The following is a 23961-nucleotide window of genomic DNA, read 5'->3' as shown; positions in this document are numbered from 1 at the left end:
GTAGTCCCGGTAGGTACGAATTCGTCGTTCCTCTGACGTCAAAGAAGACAATGAGCACGGTTTTGATCCTGGATTTGCTCAAGCATGCCTTCTTGGGATGGGGTGACAATGGGGTGAGCCACTCTGAACTCATCACCAGTGATAACTTAGTTTAAAAAATGAAGATCACTTTCACTCATTTCCAACATTTCTCGGCAGCGATGCACTCGCATGTGCTCGTGTTCGTCAGTCAACACTTTTGGGACGAGTTTGGCACACACCTTTCTCATGCTGAAATCTTCAATCACAATGCAGAAAACGGTTGTTTTTGACACGTTTAGAGTTTTTGCTATCAATTTAAGGATCAGCCATCTGTCAACAGTTCAAACAATCATGCACAAATGTCACATTTTCGTTGACTCGTGCAGTCGATGGCCATCCACTGTGAGGTTCGTCAGTGATCTCCTCTCGGCTCTCGACGAACGACTTGTGCCATCCGAAAACTTGTGATCTGGAAAAGCAATCATTCCCAAAGGCATGCTGAAGTAATGGAAACATTTCAGTAACGGACTTCTCAAGTTTAACGCAAAATTTGATAGTGTACCGTTGCTCTACAGAATGATCCAATTTGCCGTGTTACATAAACTCAAAACAGGGTTGATGGAAACGCACGTCAGGGCTCTCCGGCAGCTTGCAGCTGAATGAGACAAAGAACATTTTGAAGTTAACAGCACCCTCCACTTAGCTCAGGTGGTTACAACACCCTGCGGTGCACTGTTGGGTCAGAAAAAAATTGGTCGCATTACAGGGCTATTACAAATGATTGAAGCGATTTCATAAATTCACTGTAGCTCCATTCATTGACATACGGTCACGACACACTACAGATAGGTAGAAAAACTCAAAGTTTTGTTCGGCCGCACTTCAGATTTCTGCCGCCAGAGCGCTCGAGAGCGCAGTGAGACAAAATGGCGACAGGAACCGAGAAAGTGTATGTCGTGCTTGAAATGCACTCACATCAGTCAGTCAGAACAGTGCAACGACACTTCACTTCAGGACGAAGTTCAACAAAGATCCACCAACTGCTAACTCAATTCGGCAACGGTATGCGCAGTTTAAAGCTTCTGCATGCCTCTGTACGGGGAAATCAATGGGTCAGCCTACAGTGAGCGAAGAAACGGTTGAACGCGTGCGGGCAAGTTTCAGGTGTAGCCCGCGGAAGTCGACGAATAAAGCAAGCAGGGAGCTAAACGTACCACAGCCAATGGTTTGGAAAATCTTGCGGAAAAGGCTAAAGCAGAAGCCTTACCATTTACAATTGCTACAAGCCGTGACACCCGATGACAAAGTCAAACGCTTTGAATTTTCGGCACGGTTGCAACAGCTCACGGAAGAGGATGCGTTCAGTGCGAAACTTGTTTTCAGTGATGAAGCAACATTTTTTCTTAATGGTGAAGTGAACAGACACAAAGTGCGAATCAGGGCGGTAGAGAATCCTCACGCATTCGTGCAGCAAATTTGCAATTCACCAAAAGTTAACGTGTTTTGTGCAATCTCACGGTTTAAAGTTTACGGCCCCTTTTTCTTCTGCGAAAAAAACGTTACAGGACACGTGTATCTGGACATGCTGGAAAATTGGCTCATGCCACAACTGGAGACCGACAGCACCGACTTCATCTTTCAACAGGATGGTGCTCCACCGCACTTCCATCATGATGTTCAGCATTTCTTAAACAGGAGATTGGAAAACCGATGGATTGGTCATGGTGATCACGATCAGCAATTCGTGTCATGGCCTGCACGCTCTCCCGACTTAACCCCACGCAATTTCTTTCTGTGGGGTTATGTGAAAGATTCAGTGTTTAAACGTCCTCTACCAAGAAACGTGCCAGAACTGCGAGCTCGCATCAACGATGCTTTCGAACTCATTGATGGGGACATGCTGTGCCGAGTGTGGGAGGAACTTGATTACCGGCTTGATGTCTGCCGAATCCCTAAAGGGGCACATATCGAACATTTGTGAATGCCTAAAAAAGCTTTTTGAGTTTTTGTATGTGTGTGCAAAGCATTGTGAAAATATCTCAAATAATAAAGTTATTGTAGAGCTGTGAAATTGCTTCAATCATTTGTAATAACCCTGTACTTATGGAACGCACTCTGTATGTGCCTCCACAGCAGACGCATAGTTCAGGCACCAATGCCGACTGCTGTTCATCAGCGACGATATTTGCCCACTGGTGCTGCAACTGAACATCCCCCGACTGACGACATGTGGCCTTTTCAGACGAATCACGTTTTGTGCTGCATCGGAAAGGTAGCCACTGGAGTGCACAGTGTGAAACATCTGAAAGCAAAAATTCTGCAACAATTGTCGATAGGGTCCAGATCAGAGGTCTGGGTGGTCTAGTCATTCTGGAAGGCAGGATGAACCCAAGTATGCACCTACCTCCCGCCCTCCCTCCCTCTCACCTTTTTTTTTTTGCACGATGGGATCTCCCAGTGGGACAATGCAACATGTCACACAGCTCGCAGTGTATGTGCAGGGTTCAAAGAGCACCATAATGAGTTTTCCTGTTCCCCTGACCACTTTACTCCCCTGATTTAAACGCAGTCAAGAATCTGTGGGACCACCTCGATCAGGCTGTTCGTGGCACAGATCCTCCACCGAGAAGCCTAGTACCACTGGCCACAGCAGTGAAGTCAACACGACTCTATATCCCTGTCGGTACCATCCAGAATCTCACCGACATCCTTACTGCAGGTCTCACACTGAAACGCATTGCAAGATCTGGATTTTCAGGCTGTTGACAGGTGTTCATGTTAATGTGACTGGACAGTGTACAAGAACCAAGAAGAAACAATAAGCACGGAGCATAAAGAATGAAATGTTCACGTTAATAAGGGTCTAACCTGAGGATGTGACCTTTCTCACCTATTGCTTAATCTGTGCACTGAAGAAATGGTGATAGATACAAAGTGGCAGGTTCAAGAGTGGGATCAAAATTCTGGGTGAAAGAATAACATTTGCTGATATTGGTATCCTCAATGGAAATGGAAAAGACATACAGGACATACTGAATGAAATTAAAGGTCTATTGAACACAGAACACTGGCTAACAGCAAACCAGAAGAACACTAAAGAGATAAAGAATAGCAAAAATGAGATTAGTGATAAAATTAACATTGACGCTGGGGATCGTTGAAGTAGACAGGGTGAATTAATTCTGCTAACTTGGGAGGAAAATATTGTGTAATGGATGAAGCAAGGAGGACATAAATAGCGTACTAGAACATACAAAGAGGGTAGTACTGACAAAGACACATCTACTAGTGTCAAACATTGGCCTTAATTCGAGGAAGAAATTTCTGACAATTTGCATCTGGAGCACTGCACTATACTGTACAGAATTGAAGCATGGACTGTGTGAGAAGCTGAGAAGAAGAAAATCTAAGCATTTCATCTCCAGTGCTGTAGATGGATGCTGATAATTAGGTGGAGTCTTAACCCTCGAGCGGGCACGCCATTTTTTATAGCACGAGCGAGTGCATGGTATACTTTGTGCACATGTAAAGAATAACTGTCTGTGTTATCAAGATCAAGATGTCCAACAATCTTAGTTTAATTCAATAATGATAAAACACACTCACATTACATGAGCTAAATCACTGTTTAATCAAACTATAATAAAATAAATATTCATTATACCAATCTGTTGCCACATGAAAATGTTATCCCACAGTAATGAACCACTCGAAATATTAAACAGTGCAGCTGCATTAGATCCCATCCAACTGCTTATTTGATTGCTAATTATGGTACTTCATAGGCAACTGCCCAACTGTGGGATTGTGCTGCTAGCTCGGAATCTGGGTTTTTTCTTCCATGGATCATACATTTTTCTCATCTACTCACTTATATTACTGCTGTTCTCTTGGGCTTTTGACAACACAAACTGTCACAGTGTTAGCTGAAGTAATATTGAAGGAATAGGTACAGGTTCATAACTGTCAAACAACAATGGACTGGTACAAGACAAAGTTATTTGTGGTTGGCACACTATATACATACACGCCCGATCGAGGGTTAAGATAAGAAATGATGAGGTTCTCTGCAGAACTGGCAAGACTAGAAAGATTTGGAAAACATTCACAAGAAGAAAGGACAGCATGACAGGATATGCATTAAGATGGTATTACAGGGAGATGTAGAGAGTAAAAACTGTATGGGTAGTCACATTGGAATACATCACCAAACAATTGAGGATTATAGTGCTATTCCGAGACGTAGTATTTGGCACAGATGAGGAATTTATGGCAGGCCGCATCAAACCAGTAAGATGTGCATGCGTGTGTACCAAATTGCAATTTTTTGAAGTAGTCCGTTATGTTTTTCTCACAACTGAGCCTAGAAGACTGTGGAGGTTGTATTTCCACAAACTGTTTCCCATAGGTCTTTGGACAAGTTGGCCAATTCCAATGTTTTAACCATACAATACAACTTTAAATTTCTGAACATTTAATTCAAGTTCTCAATTTCTGCATCACACTGATATCTTAACAAGATCGGAGTGAATATTTGTGCAGCTTTTTCCCCTACATTTCTTCCTTACAGATAACTGTATCATCTGTGAAAATTCTGAGATTACTACTAATATTATCTGCAGAGTCATTAACATACAACATGAACAGCAAGGAGCCCAATACACTTCTCTGGAGCACACCTAACCTTACTTTTACACCTTTTAATGAAGCTCTGTGCAAGATAACACACTGCACCCCACCCACACGAAATCCTCACACAGGTCACTAATTTCATTTAATTTCTACATATGTTAATGTTAATACTCATCAATACTTTATTATGCTGAAACATGTTAGAGAAACTAATGAATGAGGTCAAGTTGCAGCTTATTCTGTGGACCTGACGTCACACATTCTCCGACAGCCAATGAGCGTTCATTAGTGTTTGGAGTACTCTGCTGTGAATGTTGCCAGACCAAGCATTAAACATGAGTGATGCAAGTTATTAGTGAATTTGTACTTAATCTGTCGTGAGTTGTCACGGCTGGTGTTGATAAACAACAAAAACTACACAAACAATAGAGAGACATAGCCTGCAGGATACGTGCTTACTTTAAGTGTAAAGCACTTCTATGTATGTACCGCAACTGTCATTTCGAACTGGCAATGCTGCAATTCCCACAGACCACCTTTGTTCATAAATCGAACTATAGAAGATGAAGTGTTGGGAGCACAGAAGAAAGATTTTCTAGGTGTGTACTATGAACATTGTTGCAGTTATTTATGCAGCTGATGCTAACAACAGTAACGGCACGTATATTACACAGACTACGACAGTCATTTTTTTGTATCTTTGGTGAGTTTTGTTGTTACAGATGTCAGGTGTGGCTCAGTACATGTTTATGTGCCTAATGCCCGCATAACAAAGATGCCCGACAATACAATGTGTATTCTTTTCTATCATTTTTATATTATTTATTTTATGAAGAACATTATCTTGTTCACACTTAATGTGGATGCATTCCTTCAGGTAAATACTCATCCAATGGGTGATACACAACATGTGACATATTTTGAACACTTTGGTACATGCCGACACAAATGTTTTGCTGGATTCCACCTGAAAACGGCTGAACAGCCACAACAATAGTGGATTTTAAACAACTGAAAGTCCAGGTTGGAACAGCCTTAGTAGCTGGAGACAGTGGACCTGTGTGTGAGTGTTACTGTCAAGTGAATGTGATTGAGTTTTCTACTTCTGAAGTAGGAGTTCATCCAAAAACTGGAATATTTCTAGCATTCTTTATTGTTGCATCTGTCTGTGACTCGAAGTAGTTAATGCATATAACTTCTGAACTACTTTCTCATTTAATACGTATTTAACATTTGTGTGTTTAAATTAACTGAATCATAAATATACAAATTTTGTGAAGCCATTTGCATAAATAGTTATGCAAATTTTTAATAATATTTAAATATCAAAAAAATTAAACATTTCCACTGAATATTTGTGACAATCACTAAATTTTTTGTTACATATATCATAGAACATTTGGTCTTCTAGCTCACATTTGGCAGGAGGTGGTTGTGTAGTGAGTCTTACGTTTGTGGTTCCGTAGAAAGCAGATACATTTAGTTGGAATTTGTTGCTCAAGGGAGCAAATGGATGATAAATTTTGTAAATCTGATATTTGAAGAGTTGAAAATACAAAAGACAATGAGACAAACTTCAGGGCAATTAACAGTGTAAAACATTATATCTTTGTAAAGTGTACATGCCCTTCAATGACACTTCCTTCTGAATAATTATGGAAGTCCGTTCAGTGGGCAAGTCATTAAAGTGGTGTGTCACAGACTCGATACCTCCTATCTCTGATGAATAATGGATTTCATGAATAACTGACTTTTAAAGGTCAAAGGTGACTGTCTTAAAAAAAGAGTACGGCTATGAACCCTAGCCACAAAAAATTAACAATACATCCCCTTGATCAAGACTGGGTTAATCTGGTAGAAAAGCTGTAAAAGGCAAAGTGTGGAATAACATTAACATGATGCCTACCTACCCTCCGCCCCTCCCCTCTCTCCCCGTGTGTGTGTGTGTGTGTGTGTGTGTGTGTGTGTGTGTGTGTGCGCGCGCGTCTGGTGACAACACTGTCTGGAGTGGCAACCTGCCAGCCACTATATCTCCAAGCCAGGGCACTGTTGTGACATCGAGCCCGGTGCAGTTTCCACACCGGACAGCTGACAGATGTAACAGCCACAAAACAGTCACCCGGAATAAACAAAATGTATCGGATGGGGTCACGCTATTAATAGCTTCAGGCTTTTATTTGTGGACTGGGGAATTCTGTTTGTGCTCATCAGCCTCGTGGAGTCCTAGAGATCCAACTGTAGAACCACACTTTCTGTTCGCAAGGTAGAAAATAAATATTAAGAAACCTATTATATGTTGTCATCGTTGCTGCTGTTTACATTCCAAATACTGGTTCGATATAGCTTTCCCAACTGCTCTATCCTGTACAGGAGTCTCCATTTCTTGGAACCTCCTTATTGTAGTCAAACTGGTGATTCTGTGGAATTCCCCCCCCCCCCCCCTCCCCCTCCAACACTTTCCTCCACTGGCAAATTAATGATTCCTCAATTTATAAGCCTGTATCCTATTGATCTCTTCCTCCTATTAGGCCAGGTGTGCTACACATTTCAGATGACTGACGTAGACCACTGTTCTGCAGCACACAGTTACTTCTTTAGCACAGAGAGTTCACTGAATCATTTTCAGACCATCTCTCAACCATTCCACTCTCAAGAAAAACATGGGAAAAATAAACAACTGAATCTTTCCTGGCAAGCCTGAATCTCTTATTTTATTACAATGGCCATTTCTCCCTGTGTACATGGGTACCAACAAAATATTTTCACATTTTGAGAAAAATGGTGACTGAAATTTTGTGAAAACATGTTGCTGCAATGGAAAACACCATGTTGATGATTTTATTCATATATATAATAAACAGTAGTGGTAATAGGCCACACCACTGTGACACTCCTCCTGACAGTTTGTCCCCTTTCTTGATACATTCTCTGTTCTGTTGCATATATTATCAACAAGTAGCTGGGGAACTGGATTGTATGCTAGAATCCATAATAATTTGTAGAATACGTAATGATTTGTTTCTGTTGAATTTATCACAGGCTTTTTAGTTAGTTAGTTAGTTATGTGATCCATTGATCAATCGCACGGTACGGTAGCCGTAATGATGTGAAACGTGTCGAATGAATATATGAAACAAGATTTTTTAATATATATGTATTACAATACAAAGTTAAAGATTAATATTTCTATTATCAACCCCATTCCCTTAAATGGCACAAACTGCATATACTATATTTATACAGGGTTATTACAAATGATTGAAGCGATTTCACAGCTCTACAATAACTTTATTATTTGAGATATTTTCACAATGCTTTGCACACACATACAAAAACTCAAAAAGTTTTTTTAGGCATTCACAAATGTTCGATATGTGCCCCTTTAGTGATTCGGCAGACATCAAGCCGATAATCAAGTTCCTCCCACACTCGACGCAGCATGTCCCCATCAATGAGTTCGAAAGCATCGTTGATGCGAGCTCGCAGTTCTGGCACATTTCTTGGTAGAGGAGGTTTAAACACTGAATCTTTCACATAACCACACAGAAAGAAATCGCATGGGGTTAAGCCGGGAGAGCGTGGAGGCCATGACATGAATTGCTGATCATGATCTCCACCACGACCGATCCATCGGTTTTCCAATCTCCTGTTTAAGAAATGCCGAACATCATGATGGAAGTGCGGTGGAGCACCATCCTGTTGAAAGATGAAGTCGGCGCTGTCGGTCTCCAGTTGTGGCATGAGGCAATTTTCCAGCATGTCCAGATACACGTGTCCTGTAACATTTTTTTCGCAGAAGAAAAAGGGGCCGTAAACTTTAAACCGTGAGATTGCACAAAACACGTTAACTTTTGGTGAATTGCGAATTTGCTGCACGAATGCGTGAGGATTCTCTACCGCCCAGATTCGCACATTGTGTCTGTTCACTTCACCATTAAGAAAAAATGTTGCTTCATCACTGAAAACGAGTTTCGCACTGAACGCATCCTCTTCCTTGAGCTGTTGCAACCGCGCCGAAAATTCAAAGCGTTTGACTTTGTCATCGGGTGTCAGGGCTTGTAGCAATTGTAAACGGTAAGGCTTCTGCTTTAGCCTTTTCCGTAAGATTTTCCAAACCGTCGGCTGTGGTACGTTTAGCTCCCTGCTTGCTTTATTCGTCGACTTCCGCGGGCTACGCATGAAACTTGCCCACACGCGTTCAACCGTTTCTTCGCTCACTGCAGGCTGACCTGTTGATTTCCCCTTACAGAGGCATCCAGAAGCTTTAAACTGCGCATACCATCGCCGAATGGAGTTAGCAGTGTGTCGTGACCATATGTCAATGAATGGAGCTACAGTGAATTTATGAAATCGCTTCAATCATTTGTAATAGCCCTGTAGAGTTATTTATTCCTATTCAAGAATTCATCTATAGTATAGGAGTTGTCAAGGAGATACGATTTCAATTTATTCTTGAAGCTATTACTGCTGTCTGTCAGACATTTTATTTCATCTGGTAATTTGTCAAAAATTTTTATAGTGGCATATTTTACCTCTTTCAGTGCCAAACATAGATTGAGTAAAGGATAGTGCATGTCTTTCTTTTTCCTGGTATTATAATCATGAATATCACTGTTGTTTTTAAACTGGTCCATGTTGTTGAGAACAAATTTCACTAGTGAGTTAATGTACTGTGAGGCTGTTGTAAGAATTCCCAATCTTTTAAAAAGATGCCTATAAGATGTGCAACTATAAATCCCACACATTATTCTAACCACTTTCTTTTGAGCAGTGAGTACTTTTTGTCTAAATGTTGACTTATACCAAAATATTATTCTGTATGGCATCAGAGAGTGAAAAGTATGCAAAGTATGTTAGCTTACTAATTTCAATATCCTCAAAATTGGCAATTATTCTGATTGCAAAAGTTGCTGAACCTAGTCACTTTAGAAGATCCAAAACATGAATTTTCCAATTAAGATTCTCATCTATATGTACACCCAAAAACTTAGTATGCTCTACCCTGTCTACTGATTTCTGCTGATGTGTTATATTTATTGAAGGAACTGTATTTTTTGCAGCAGAATATTAGATTTACTGTGATTTTTCAAAGTTTAGAGAGAGCCCATTTGCAGAAAACCAATTAATGACTTTTCCAAAGACCTTATTTGTAGTCAATGATGGCAATATGTGTTTTTAGATTAAATTCTCTACGTTTTTCTATTAGAATTCTCAAATCTCACTCAGATTGAAGAATTACAACTGGTACGTTCAGTTCTGCAAATTATTTGTTTGTTCCACAGTACCAGTTATGTGACAAAAATCACATTTTGATGTAATAAACTAGTTGGACGTGCAAGTGAATTCGAACATACTTTTTGTGTAAAACACGAATGAGTAAGCATTTGCGTGCCTTTGTGAGTGCACATATGAGATTAAATAAAGTGTAGTGGAAGTGAATATTTTCATTGATTTGTAGCACCAGAATACATTTTTGACCAATTATATTCATTATTTATGTATACCTACTTTAATTTATAATATATTTCAAATAATTCATACAACTTCAACAATGTTTGGCCTGATTATATTTCATTTTTATTTTAATGTGGAAATTCTAATGAGCTGCTAATTCTCCACGATGGATATGGTTGCTATCAATTGTTTGTTACTACTGGGACAAGGAGCATTTCAAAATTCACTATAATCAACAAAAAGATCAACTAGAATTCAAATCCAGATGAGCAGAAGCAGTCTGCATGCATGACAAAAAGAGCAGAGAGGTAGGCCTTCAGGCAGCACAGAAACAGAACTACCATGCACGAAGCATCACAAACCAACATAACCGGTACCAGATGAGGATACCCAAACTGGAGCATTAGATCATTGGCTTCAGATTACAGGCACAAGGAAAAGAGGTAAAAGAGGAAATTGTGAAGGACAGATGGTGTGATGAGTAAATGTTCATATGTGCCAAAACAAGAGAGTTAACTGTTTCCAAGAATTTCAAGGGTATATTTTATTACATATAATAAATTAAAATGTACGTCGCCATATATTTTTCATTTTTATTCACACAAATCCTATCACTGTATCATCAAACTGTAAAATGAAAATCTCAGTAAATGAAATTTGCAAGTGTCGCAAAGGACCTGTCGTTGCAAAAATGTAATGTACCTCATTATACCAGATAGGTTTAGCACGTCTAAGACAAAGAAGCTGAGGGCTATGTTGGCGGTAGCTTAGCTAAAAGCATGTCATCCTGAGCCAGGCCTGGGCATAGGAAACACACAAAATGTGTCCCATAACACAGAGCAGGGAGGGCATCCTCGAGGAGTAAACCCTTAAAATAATAATAATAATAATAATAATAATCTACGTTCTTCATGATGTAGGTTGGGTGTGGGGCGAATAACCACTCACTGCAAAACTGTCACATTACAAAATCAGAACAAGAACCTCAGATAATGCATGGGACACCTCCCAATTGGAAACATTCCAGTTTTTATCGATTGCAGAAACTTACTCCAAGATATGCAGACATTCTGAAGAAAGCTAATCTACTACTAATGTTATCGTCAAATACAGCCAAACATTCTCTCGAAGCTGTGGTTCCACACATTTAAGGCAAATAAAAAATTTGTAATTTCCACAATACGCATGACTGAGGATGACATGGTGATTGGTTGGTACCGTCAGGCCTTCAAGGCTTGTTCAGATGGAGTTGAGTTTAGTTTAATTTAGATTTAATCATGTATCATTCCCTTGCCATCTTCACCGAATACACATTCAAGGTAACCTGTAGCGCGAATCTGATGGAACAACAGTAGGGGTCTAGAATGAAATTTTCACTCTACAGCGGAGTGTGCGCTGAGATGAAACTTCCTGGCAGAATAAAACTGTGTGCCGGACTGAGACTCGAACTCAGGATCTTTGCTTTTTGCGGGCAAGTGCTGTACCATCTGAGCTACCCAAGCACCCCTCACACCCCGTCCTCACAGCTTTAATTCCACCAGTACCTCGTCTCCTACCTTCCAGGTTCGCAGGAGAGCTTCTGTGAAGTTTGGAAGGTAGGAGACGAGGTACTGGTGGAATTAAAGCTATGAGGACGGGGCTTGAGTCATGCTTGGGTAGCTCAGTTGGTAGAGCACTTGCCCGCGAAAGGCAAAGGTCGCAAGATAGAGTCTCGGTCCGGCACACAGTTTTAATCTGCCAGGAAGTTTCATAACAGTACAGGTATCAATAACGTGTTTTTTAGTGTAAACTGTATGCAAACCAGCAAACTGATTTCATACAACCAACACATCATCAACCATTAACATCTACTATACCAAGCCTTGTTCATCAACATAATATCACAGTTTTAAAACTAATTATGAAATTCTTTGACAAATGCAACCTTATTCTGTAAAACTCTGAAACACTTACAGATGGGTGTATGTCCTTCTGGCTAAAAGTTACGAGAAATGAATAAAAAATAAGTAATGCAAGGGACATTCAGAACATGACTTCATCACAGGAAAATGACAAAAGATTTGGCAATAGTAACTTGGAACAAATGAACAGCGTCAAAACCTGAAAAAATGAAAGAACCAGCTCAAGAAGACATGAAGTTCAAGTGTAATACTGTGACACTACAAAAAGCGAGATGGCAAGGGCAAGGATAGACAGATATGCCTCCATATTCTCCACTGTATAGTTGACCAGAAAGGACAGGTCTATCTGCACCAGGGTTTATAATAAGAGATTAGGAGAAGTATTTTGGAAACTGAACATATAAATGAAAGACTTGGCAAGCTGAGAATAAAACAAAAAATTAAGAATCTAACATTAACAGTGCCATACATACCAACAGAAGAAGCAGAAGAAGAAATAAAAGAACAGTTTCACATAGACCTTGAAAGTCTGTGTACTAAAATACTAAACTTCAACCTGTTGCCAGTTTCAAGTGACTTTAATACACAGGTTGTGCAAAATGAATGTCAATGAGTATCAGGGGCATACACTTAACATGAAGAAAGTAATTAGAATTGAGCTATGTTATGTCACTTTGCTGCTAGAAATAAGTTCCTCATCCAGAGAACCTGTTTTCCTCACAAACGAATACATTTTGGAATTCGGAAGTCAAGTGTAAGTGAAATAGTTAATCAAATAGACCATGAGTTAGTAAAAGCATGATGATCCATGTCAGTCGTGGATGTACGAAGCTGCAGGGATCCAAACTGTGATTCAGACCACTATGCTGTAAAAGCCATAGTGAGAGAGAAGTCAGCTGTAATACATAAAAGTGGAATGGGAAAACAAGATAACTGGACTATAGAAAAACGGAATCATCCTGAAATTGTAAAAACTTACCAAATGAAAACTAAAGGTGTCCTAAAGGCTGGCAACAAAACAAAAGAGGGGAAAAGGCATCAGAAGAAATAATTGGAGTAAGAATGGCAAGACATGTATGGTTTGATGACAAATGTAGACTCACAACAGAACATAACAAATCAGTAAGAATGAGAATGCTAAACAGAGAGAGAGAGAGAGAGAGAGAGAGAGAGAGAGAGAGAGAGAGAGAATGAATAAATGTGGAGGTGTATAAAGAATTAAGGTCTAATGCTCATAGCACATGTAAGAAAAAGAAAAGGATTGGCTTATAGGAAACTTTCAAGAGAGAGAAGAATTAAAGGACCAGAACAAAATATATCATGCAAAAGGTACACATAAGCCATGTAAAAATATAAATGGTAAGATAACTAGAGCAGACAAAAAACATTGTAGAAATGGGCAGAATATTTGGAAGACATGGTCAGTACCAACTCAGGCCAGATATCAAGAGATCCACATGAAGAGAAGGAGAATATAGGGGCAATAAAAGAGGAAAGGAAACAAGCAAAATGACCAGCAATGCACTAGGTCGAGTCTATGATATATAAATTGAAAATTAACTGTGCATGAGGTGAAGATGTGATAGTGATAGTGTCACAACTTACAAAATTTTGCTGTAACCTCTAAAGTGTGAAATACATGCACTAATAAACAACATGGAAAAATGAAAGCATGTCTGACAAGGGACCTTTATTCAATTCTCGGCTTGGTTGGAGATTTTATCTGCTCATGGCCTGTGTGTTGTGCTATATTCATTGCCATTTCATCATTGTAGAGGCGCAAATCACCGAAGTGGAATCAAATAAAAGACATCCACTAGGTGGCTAAACAACTCCAGATCAGGTCTCCCACACAAAAATGCCATACGATCATTTCCTTTCAATCTCACAACCACAGTACCAGAGCTGAAAATAATTTCCATATCCAGTATACATTGCTGTCTAGCGTGCAGATGGACCATCATACTTCGATGCAAAAGGCTTATGAATTGCCGGTACACAAAGCTGAAAAGTGAAGCACTATGTATTCAGAAATGAAGCTGAAGGATACATTTTCACTCACTCCTTCAATAATTTGTCAGAATATTAGAACTCTGGGAATACATATGAGCTGCGTGGAGTGGCCGCGCAGTTTGAAGTGGATTGCGCAGCCCCTCCAGCCGGAGGTTCGAGTCGTCCCTCGGGCATGGGGGTGTGTGTTGTTCTCAGCATACGTTAGTTTAAGTAGTGTGTAAGTCTAGGGACCGATTACCTCAGCAGTTTGGTCCCTTAGGAGTCCCCATACAATTAGGAATTCATGCACTACATATGAATAAACAAATGAATGAATTGTGATCCATCTTATGCACAGTGCATGTTTGTTTATGCTTCCTCACCAAATTCTGTAACTCCACTGCAATGAGAAACCACTTTAAAGTTTTGCTATGGAAATACTGACAAGTGTTTAGAACTAATATATTATCTGCACTCCCATTTAACACCTGAGTGGGAAGGCCCCTTTTTTATAACACGTGGCTTACTTTGTACACATGTAAAGAATGGCTATCTTTTGTTACCAAGATAAACATGTATGAGCAAAATCCCAGTTTAATCTTAGTTTGGTTAAACAATGATAAAATAAACTTACATGAGCTAAATCATCGTTTCATAAACAGCATTAAAATAAACTTTAATTATATCATTCTGTTGCTGCATACAAGTGTTACCCCACAGTAATGACCCACTTGAGGCATTAAACACCACAGTTGCAACCGTTTATCTGATTGCTAATTATCTTGTAGACAACTGCCTCATTGTGGGACTACGCCACTACTTCAGAACCTAGATCATTTATTTGCAAAAATTTTTAATTTTTCGTCACCTAGCTCGCTGTTTATTTCACATTACTGTTGTTCACTTGGACGTATGAGAGCACGCAGCACTTATCACAGTGTTAGCTAAAGCAATAGTGAAGGAAGAGTTACAGGCTCACAATTGTAAAACAACAATGCAATGGTACAAGCAATTATTATTTGTGGTTGGTGCACTTTATAACCCACTCTAAGATTAAATTTTATTCCATTAATATTAAACTTAACAACAATGAAGAACTTTAGTCCAATCAGCAAAGGAAAATTAGGGACAAAATCGGCATAGTCACAATTTTTTTTAAGCGGTAAAAGGGAGGGGGGGAGAGGGGGCTGTAATGAATAACATACTAAAAATCCTGACCATAGGGTGTGAGAGTGAGGGTGGGGTGTGTTGGGGGGTGGGGCATTTAAAGATCTCTTTTTTAGGTTTTTCTTGACTTTCACAAAAACTGTTGCATCTAGCAGAAATGACTGCAGTACAAAATTAAACTACATTAACAACCTATTCATTTTTTCTCCACGACTAATAACTCCCACATCGCAAGGGATTGAAAAATCTCTGGTTATTAAAAATAGTATTTTAATGGTATAAAATTAACGTATATTGTTAAACAAAGTGGGTGAAGGATGAACATTAAATGTTTATATCACATTTGAGGCATTAAACTTGTGGTCTGGGGTATAACTTGGTGGAAAGGTGGAGATAGATGTTAGAAGTGTGAAAGAACATAGGTCATCTTTTTCCAGCTTGAAGATGTCACATGCATCACCCCAGCCTCAGCTCTTCCAACATCTGAAGAGGCTTAAATTGGCTCCCTCTGCAGCAGAAGTAGGTCACCTATATGTTACAGAACTTCACACATTTCAACACAAGCCAAGCAATGCATTGTGGCAGATTACTGTCCTACATTTAAACATGATTATTCTTATTCCACCAGACATATTAATGCCCTTTTTGCAAGAATATACTGTGGATGTGTGGTAAGTGGCTTGACTCAGTGCAGCCCACTCTGCAAGTGTCAGCAATTCCTGAATGGAGGATAGTCATGCAGTCTACCAGTAACACAATGAATGGTGAGAGAAACACAGCAATTTTCTGGTCATTCATTAATTCACCACCAAGCAAATACAGCATGATTACACAGATTTACAATGTGCTGTCAATGACAGCAGACAGGTCCCACATTTATCAATCCAGTTCCTTTCCCACCAACACTGCACAGGTTACCGACAACATCACACTTGCAAATTAAACACTTATCTTTTGTTTATAGGAATGTATGTTACATAAAAGCTCACAAACAACTGCAAATAAGTACTCGTTTAATAAATGGAAAATACAGCCATCAAATAAGTTAGGCATATAATTAGGTCCTTTGTCTTGAAATGAGATAGACGTCTTACACTGTATTTTTTTGATAATACAGAATTTTACACGAAGGAAAACTACACCATATGTTCCCGTTGAACCAATTATAAAATGAAAAAGGAACATTATTTGGGGAAAAAAAAAAAAGGTTTGCCGTGCCCCACAATACCAAAACACATAAAATGCAGTGTCCAGTGCAGGTCCTCTATGAAACACAAAACAAATTGTTCTGGTTGCAAATCTCAGTCCAATGACTGGTTTGATGCAGCTCTCTGTGCTACTCTATCCTGCACATCCTTTCTCACCTCTGAATAACTACTTCCTTTTGAAGCTGCTTACTGCATTTCTTCTTGTCCTTTTTCTACACTCCCCCCCCCCCTCCCCCCAAATATTAAATTGATGTTCCCTTTATGTCTCAGAATGTGTCCTATCAACAGATCCCTTCTTTTAGTCAAGTTGTGAACATATTTCTTTTTGTCCCAGTTCTACTTAGTACCTTCTCACTACTTAGATTAGCTAGCCACCTAATTCCAGCATTCTTCTGTTGTAGTATCACATTTTAAAAGTTTCTTTTCTCTTTTTGTCTAAACTGTTTATCATCCAGGTTTCATTTCCATACATGGCTACACTCCAGGTAATGGCCTTCAGAAAACATTTCTTAACACTCAAATCTATATTTGATGGTAGCAAATTTCTCTTGTCCAGAAATACTTTCTTGCCAGTGCCAGTCCACATGTCATATCCTCTCTGCTTTGGGTGCCATCAATTATGTCAGTGTCTTGTACATTAATCTAATTTCCTCAGCATCACTGGTGTAACTCGTTTATGTTCCACTACCCTCGTTTTGCTTTTGCTGATGTTCATCTTACAACCCCCCTTCAAGACACTGTCCATTCTGTTTGAATGCTCTTCCGCATCCTTTCCTGTCCGACTGAGTTACAGTGTCACTGCCAGACCTAAAAGGTTTTATTTCTTCTTCCTGAATTTGACACCCTTCACCAAATTATCCCTCTGTTTCTTTTATTGCCTACTCAGTGTACAGACTGAATAACATCAGGAGTAGACTACAATACAATCATGGTCTCACTCCCTTCTCAACTGCTCCTTCCCCTTTACAGCCCTCAACTCTTATAACTGTCATCTCGTTTCTACACAAGTTGTATATAGCTTTTTGCTTCCTCTGTTTCACCCCTGCTACCTTCAGAATTTCAAAGAGTGTTATTTCAGTCAACATCGTCAAAGCTTTCTCTGCGTCTGCAAATGCTATAAAACAGATATTTGCCTTTCCTTAACCTATCTTCTGAGAGCAGCAGTAGCATCAGTAAATTTCTCTGGGATCCAAACTGATCTTCCCTGAAGTTGGCATCTCCCAGTACGTCCATTCTTCTCTAAATAATTCGTTTTAGCATTTTGCAACTGTAAATTATTAAACTGAAAGTTCGGTAATATTCACACCTGTCAGTACCTGCTTAGTTAAAAAGGCCAGGGCAGGAGGTGGGGGCTGGGAGGGGATGCAAACAAACTAACTGGCATCAAAAAGACCAGACCAGTTACGGTATAGAGCTCAAATTAAAAACCAATACTGGTACAAAAATATTAAAACAGATGGCACTACAAATATCTAAAAGCAAGACCAACGCATAGCAAAAACTCATGAACACTAAAAATATTCAGTACTGACTACATCAGCTGACATGTCCACAATACCAAAAAAAACAAACATTGCTCATATAACTAACATTGTAAATCTAACTTTATCAACATAGGTAAAACACATTCCACAAACCAAGATCCAACATAATTACCAACAACTAATGATACATGCATTACTACCAATTTCAGTCTGCAAGACACAAAATTATGTACATGAACACACATACCATACATACTACAGCAAACAGATAAAACCAAAAGACATACTTACCAACCACAGTCAGGTGACACACAAGTCTAGCAATAGCAAAAACAATAGGTCATCAATACAGTCTTTCAAATAGCAAGCCTAGACTTATCAAACCAAGAATCGCTCCAGATAGAATGACATACATTGTCCCGTCAGCACCACATACACTGGTCCCTAATGCAAGATGCAGCAACTTTGCTCAATCTCATACCTTCTCCACAAACTCAGCAGTTAAACGAAATAACTGTAGAAATTTAATTGCACTCAACATGTCCTCTCCCACTGCAGCATGTAGGGACCTACTCGTGGACTTTGTTGCCACATCCATAATGAACAAAAAACAAAATAGAAAATTAAATTGCAACCCGTAAAATAACACACTGCACTAATAATTCCAAATTCGAAAAAAAGTCTATGGCCCATAACTGCCAACGTTAAAATAGCTCACTACCAAACCACGACAAACTCTTTCAACATTATTGTCACAAACAGCACTCAAGGAGTCTAATATCACTAACAACATTCAAAAACAATTTATAAACAAAGATCCCATACTAGAGGGCACCACCACATACTTCATCACACCCTCTGCAAACTGATCTATTTCAAATACACTGCACCACCATGATGTCACATAACACAATACAGTTATATTATGGGTCAAATAAGATGAGTGGTATCGAATGCTCGAGTGGACTCTAGAAGTATATCTATGCCATACTGCAAAGAGGTCTTTTTTTTTCCACTGAAAAAGACGAGTTTGGAAATATAAGTGTTAATTAGTATAATCCTGATTTATCATCCTAGTGTTGTACAGGAACAACATTAGTGACTCCTTCACCAGCTGTTTATAAGGAAGGCAGTTGGCCATGTTTCATTCAAAAGTAAGTTGTCAGCTGCTCGCAAGTTCACAGGACGAAAATTAGTCACCCCTGTGCACTTTGATATGAATTGTGAAGCCTTCCCAGAAGAGGCAGTAATCGAGTCACATCTTCAACTACGTGCACACAGCCTCTATATGAGCACAAGGCAGTAGTGATAACCGAGACATTTATGTATCAAGCAGATAATGTAAATAAACATGGCTAAGTGTACAGACATGACAGTGGTAAAAAGTGGCGAAGCTGCTGCATTTGTTGATGTGGCAGACTGTTCGATGTGGCTACGCGCAGTGTACCACATGTGGCTACGACAATCATCATCAGAATCGTGGTCGGAAAAAGATATTGACTGAGAGCAACTGGAGACGCATTTCATGGCCTGTGAATCAAAACTGGTTTGAAACACAACAGGAATTGCTGCAGGCAGTGAATGAAGGTCCAGTCCAAGACATTAGCAAGAGAACATTGCAAGAGGAACTGCATGCAATGAACATTTAGAGTCTGGCTCCTGAAAAGAGGCCACTGTTCACACAAGCACATCAAGACGACAATAGAAAACTTCATCGCGCTGAAAGAATTTGCGACTCGTTTTCTGAACACTTTCCACACTATTAGGCCTTGACTGGCCAGCAAAATCACCTCACTTTAACCCCACAGAAAATCTGTAGGACATATTGGAACAGCAAGTAAAATGTCTATATCAGTACCCTCCACAATTTGACAGAATTGCGTGATCAAATCTTCAGAGGGTGGTTTAACCTGGATGCAACATACTTGCACAATCTTGTGGACTTACTTCGTAACTGAACCCAGGTGGTTACCAAGACTAGGGATGGCATTGCAAGGCATTAAATGATGCCTGTAGTGATTTCACTAGGGGTGACTAATTTCTGATTTGGTGCTGTGTAAATTAAGAACAGGGTGAAGACACATTGCACTAAATAATAGTGCAATAATTACAACACCAACTTTCTCCTCTAAATGCACAAATATTTCATTGATTCCCACATACTTACGGAGAAATGAGCCTCGTGATAAAATACGAGAAATCAGATCTTGCACTGAAAGATTTAGGTGTTCATTTTTTCATGTGCTATTTAAGAGTGGAATGGTCACAGTCTCAAAGTAGTCCTATGAACACTCTGCCAAACACTTCAAGTGTGAATTACAGAGTAATCACATAGAAGTGAAAGTAGTGAATAATACAATATGCGCAGTCACCTTTGACCAAAGTAATCCTGTCAACAAGGCAACTTTTCACCACGACTACTCAACTGCTATGACAGCTATAACATTGTTGTGCATAATTTTAACTAAGTAAGTATTGTGACCTCCTTAGGATGGCATTTTTTAGATTGCAATTTCACTGGAGCGTAAATAATACTACAGAGTGCACAATGTAAGGGGGGGGGGGGGCGGCAGATCATCATGAGACATTCATTGCCTTTTCCGACTCGCAACGAAATTACCACTTTTCTTCCTAACCTAGACCTCAGATTACACCACAGAACAGTACCATCACAAGAAACAAGCACATAAAAACAAATCATGCTAGTTTTCAGTACATGTTTATATTTTCAGAACAACAATGAAAGCTGAGGCAGATGCTAAACATCAATCAGTGGCCATAAATAAATTTATATTTTATGAAATGTGGCACCAAAACATATCATTATTTCCTAGCGTATGCCACTCACTGAATAAACCTTGGGACTGTGTATATACAAAGTTTACTGTGCACTCAATAACCAGTTTCTAACTTAACTAGTACATTAGTCATTATTTTCACTGCTGAGGTTTGTTGCCAGGATTAATAACAACACTGTACGAACAGACACCATTATATAACTCTGTTCTTTCAAATGTTAGTTTACTGCTGAAACTCTCTCGCATGTTGCAAACTTTGCTGATAAAATAAAACAAATTTCAAACTGATAAAATGCTTCTGAGTTTCCAGGCATCAACAAGACTCTCCAGTGACCCACTAAAGAAAAGAGGAAAATTCTTTCTTTACAAAAAGCACAGTTTCCTTAGAGCATTGTCACATAAATTTAATTACCAACTGTAATTACATCCTTATATTATAGTGTTTGATGATATCTATTTTGCGTAACACGAAATGTTTCATCAGTTTTCTTCTTTTCCATTACATTATTGTTTTATAATAATCAATGTATATAAAATATGAAATATTTTTCAAACAAACGGAAAAAAGAGGATATTTCTGTAGTAGTGGTGGCAACAGCAGTATCTGGATTAACTGGTGCTTTCAGTACTGCTTCACCAATTTGCAACCACAGTGTCACTTTTCAACTTTTTCTACACCTCTGTCTACACTAGAGATCACTATCACTGCAACCAATGTTCCGAAAAATAACAAATGCAGAAAAATATTACCAATGTCCAGTTTGCACATACATGATGTCATACACCACAACATTATTATGCCATGATATGAAGCCAACATCCATTATCAGTATTTTCAGTTGACCCAGACTTTCTAAATGGCAACTGGCACAACAGATCTCATACAAATATAGTTTCTACTTGCCCATATAACTGCATTCTTACCATAATAATTACACACGGGCAGCAGAAACAAAACTATGTTGTATATTAGTTTGTGCTAAAGACAGCTTTAATGTGGAGAAATGAATGTCATTTTTCCTTCTGGTACTGTAATTATATGCGTCACTGTTCCTTCTGAATGGCACTGGATCATTTACAACAAACTTTATGAGGAGATGAATACGCTGAGAAGCAGCAGTACAAATGCCCAACTTCTTTAACAGATGTCTACATGGTGATCCTGGGTGTTCACTATAGATTATTCTTACAGCATATTTTCGAGCAATGATTAATTACCCCAGAACTGAATCTGATTTCAACACAATGAAAATATTCAAAACGTCTACTTCATGAATTTTCTCTTCACTAGATTTGCAATGATTCTAAATGCAAATGAGGGTGAACTAAGATATTCTATGAGTTCCAAAATGTGTTTCTGTATGGTTTAAATTCTCACTGACATGGAAACATAAATATTTTGAAGTCTGCATCCTATTTATTGTTTCCTCATCACATGTTATGCTTATCACTGGTGTTGGACCTCTAAATGTTCAGAACTCAATGTGATTTCAACACAATGAAAACAGAAAATGTTAAGTATTTATGATGTGATTGCAAAAATCCTTTAAACAAGGGAGATGGCAACACATAAACACAGAAGACCATTTTAAGAGAGTTTTGTACTCAAAAAGTCTGCCTACAACTTACAGAATGATTTAACTAAGTACTGTTTTCTTAAAGTACTATAACCATACAAATCAAACATTATTGCCTGTTATGAGCTAGAGAATTAGTCTCATGGTGTAAAGCTCGTTTAAAGATTTACCTTGGAGCATGATGGTACCCTTTGAACAGGTAGTATGTTTCTTATATACATTTAAATGGACAAAGGGAGGAAAACAGCATGAATCAAAGGGGTTGACCTATAGTACAAGTGGACAAAAGCCATTCGCAACAAAACTGAACGGAGAGGTGGTAAAGTTTGTTCCAGGATCAGTTAATTCAGATATGAATGTAGCTATTAAAATTGGGGCACTGAAATGAACAAGAAATCTGGATTCTCCAACAATGCCAGGTTGGCATAAACAATCGAGAAAATCTCAACAAATGGATTACAGCAACCAATAGAAGTTAATAAGAAAACCTATGAATCTGACTTGGGCAAACCATCTTCCTCCATTTGCTGTCTGTGTAGAATCTGAATTTTGCTCAGAGTAAAAAAAAATGATAAAAATAGTGAGATAAAATCTGCCTGTTGTTGAAACGTTAATTACACGAAAGATTCTACTTCTTGTTTATGATAGGGCAAAAACACTATTACGTAAATGCTATTAATAAAATCTGTACCGCCAGTTATTTCTACTATTTCAAATTCTTCAACGTCATAATTACGTAGTACAATACAAATGCATATAAAGTCATGTTGCAGAGTGACACAGCATCTTCTGACTTCTAATGCCAAATATTTTAATGTTCCAAGTCCCAGTACGTATTAAAGTTTAATTTCCAAACAATATGTTCCGTTCTGCTTAAAATGTTGCATGAAAAATGCGATAAGCAGCTAACGATAATTCGTTGAATGAGTGAAATATTAGTGTTCTGAAATGAGAGATTTCATCATTTCAACACAGTACCCTTGTTGTCTCGTGTATTATTTGTGCTACTAAAACATATTTTGAAGTTCTCGGTAGAAGCCTTCACCATATGGAATTGGCTGATCTTGAAAGCGTATGAACGTAGTATACACTTACAGTAAAATCTTAGGGCGCACAAGCTCTCATTGATGTGAAATTACTCAAACATACCTGCGGCGCTGAGACTCGTAGACGAGCCCTGCATGCGCTGAAGTATCAGAACATCCCCATCAGCAACGCCGTGCTCTTTCAGTGATTTTCTGTCATCTGTCAGTGGCCGACCGCTGTATACAATCAGAATTTCCCTCGAAGGAAACCCCGACTCCATTTCACATAGCGCTTTGAAGTTCTCCAGCTCCAAGTCCTCGCTCACGTCGAGGACAAATATTTCGTCCGCAAGAGTTGTGACCGTCACCCTCATCGTCCTTAATGGAAACACTAGTTATCTGCACAACAGCAACTCTTCAAGCCACAATAGCCAACACAGACTCGGACCTGAATGTAAACTAACAACGCCAGACACCAAAATAAGCAACCTCACGCCGCCATCTTCGTACGAGTAGGTGCTACCACCATGACAGATTTTAAAAATGAAATAATTCAGGCAACATTTTTTTTACTTATATTACTCTTCTGGTGTTTATTGTCCTTGTTATCGGGATGCACTTAATACATATATCACCGTTCAATTCAATCTATTTGAAACGTTGGAAAAAGCTGGGTGATAATATTGTCATAGGAAAAATTAC

At 39.0% G+C, this 23961-nt stretch overlaps 1 protein-coding gene across 1 annotated transcript in view; it reads right to left on the bottom strand.

Annotated features, from left to right (window-relative positions):
- Positions 1-23753, bottom strand: part of LOC126108684 (protein DDI1 homolog 2-like) — a 152272-nt gene extending 128519 nt beyond the window's left edge. Inside the window, exon 1 of the mRNA XM_049914003.1 lies at positions 23384-23753. Coding sequence (XP_049769960.1) covers positions 23384-23633 — 250 coding nt within the window. The 5' untranslated portion in view covers positions 23634-23753. The remainder of the gene's footprint in view (positions 1-23383) is intronic.
- Between the last annotated feature and the right edge of the window lie 208 nt (positions 23754-23961).

Source organism: Schistocerca cancellata, chromosome 11 (genome assembly GCF_023864275.1).
Source record: "Schistocerca cancellata isolate TAMUIC-IGC-003103 chromosome 11, iqSchCanc2.1, whole genome shotgun sequence".
Classification (NCBI taxonomy): Eukaryota; Metazoa; Arthropoda; class Insecta; order Orthoptera; family Acrididae; genus Schistocerca; species Schistocerca cancellata.
The sequence above is the reverse complement of the archived record's forward strand: the minus strand, read 5'-3'. Positions and strand labels throughout refer to the sequence as shown.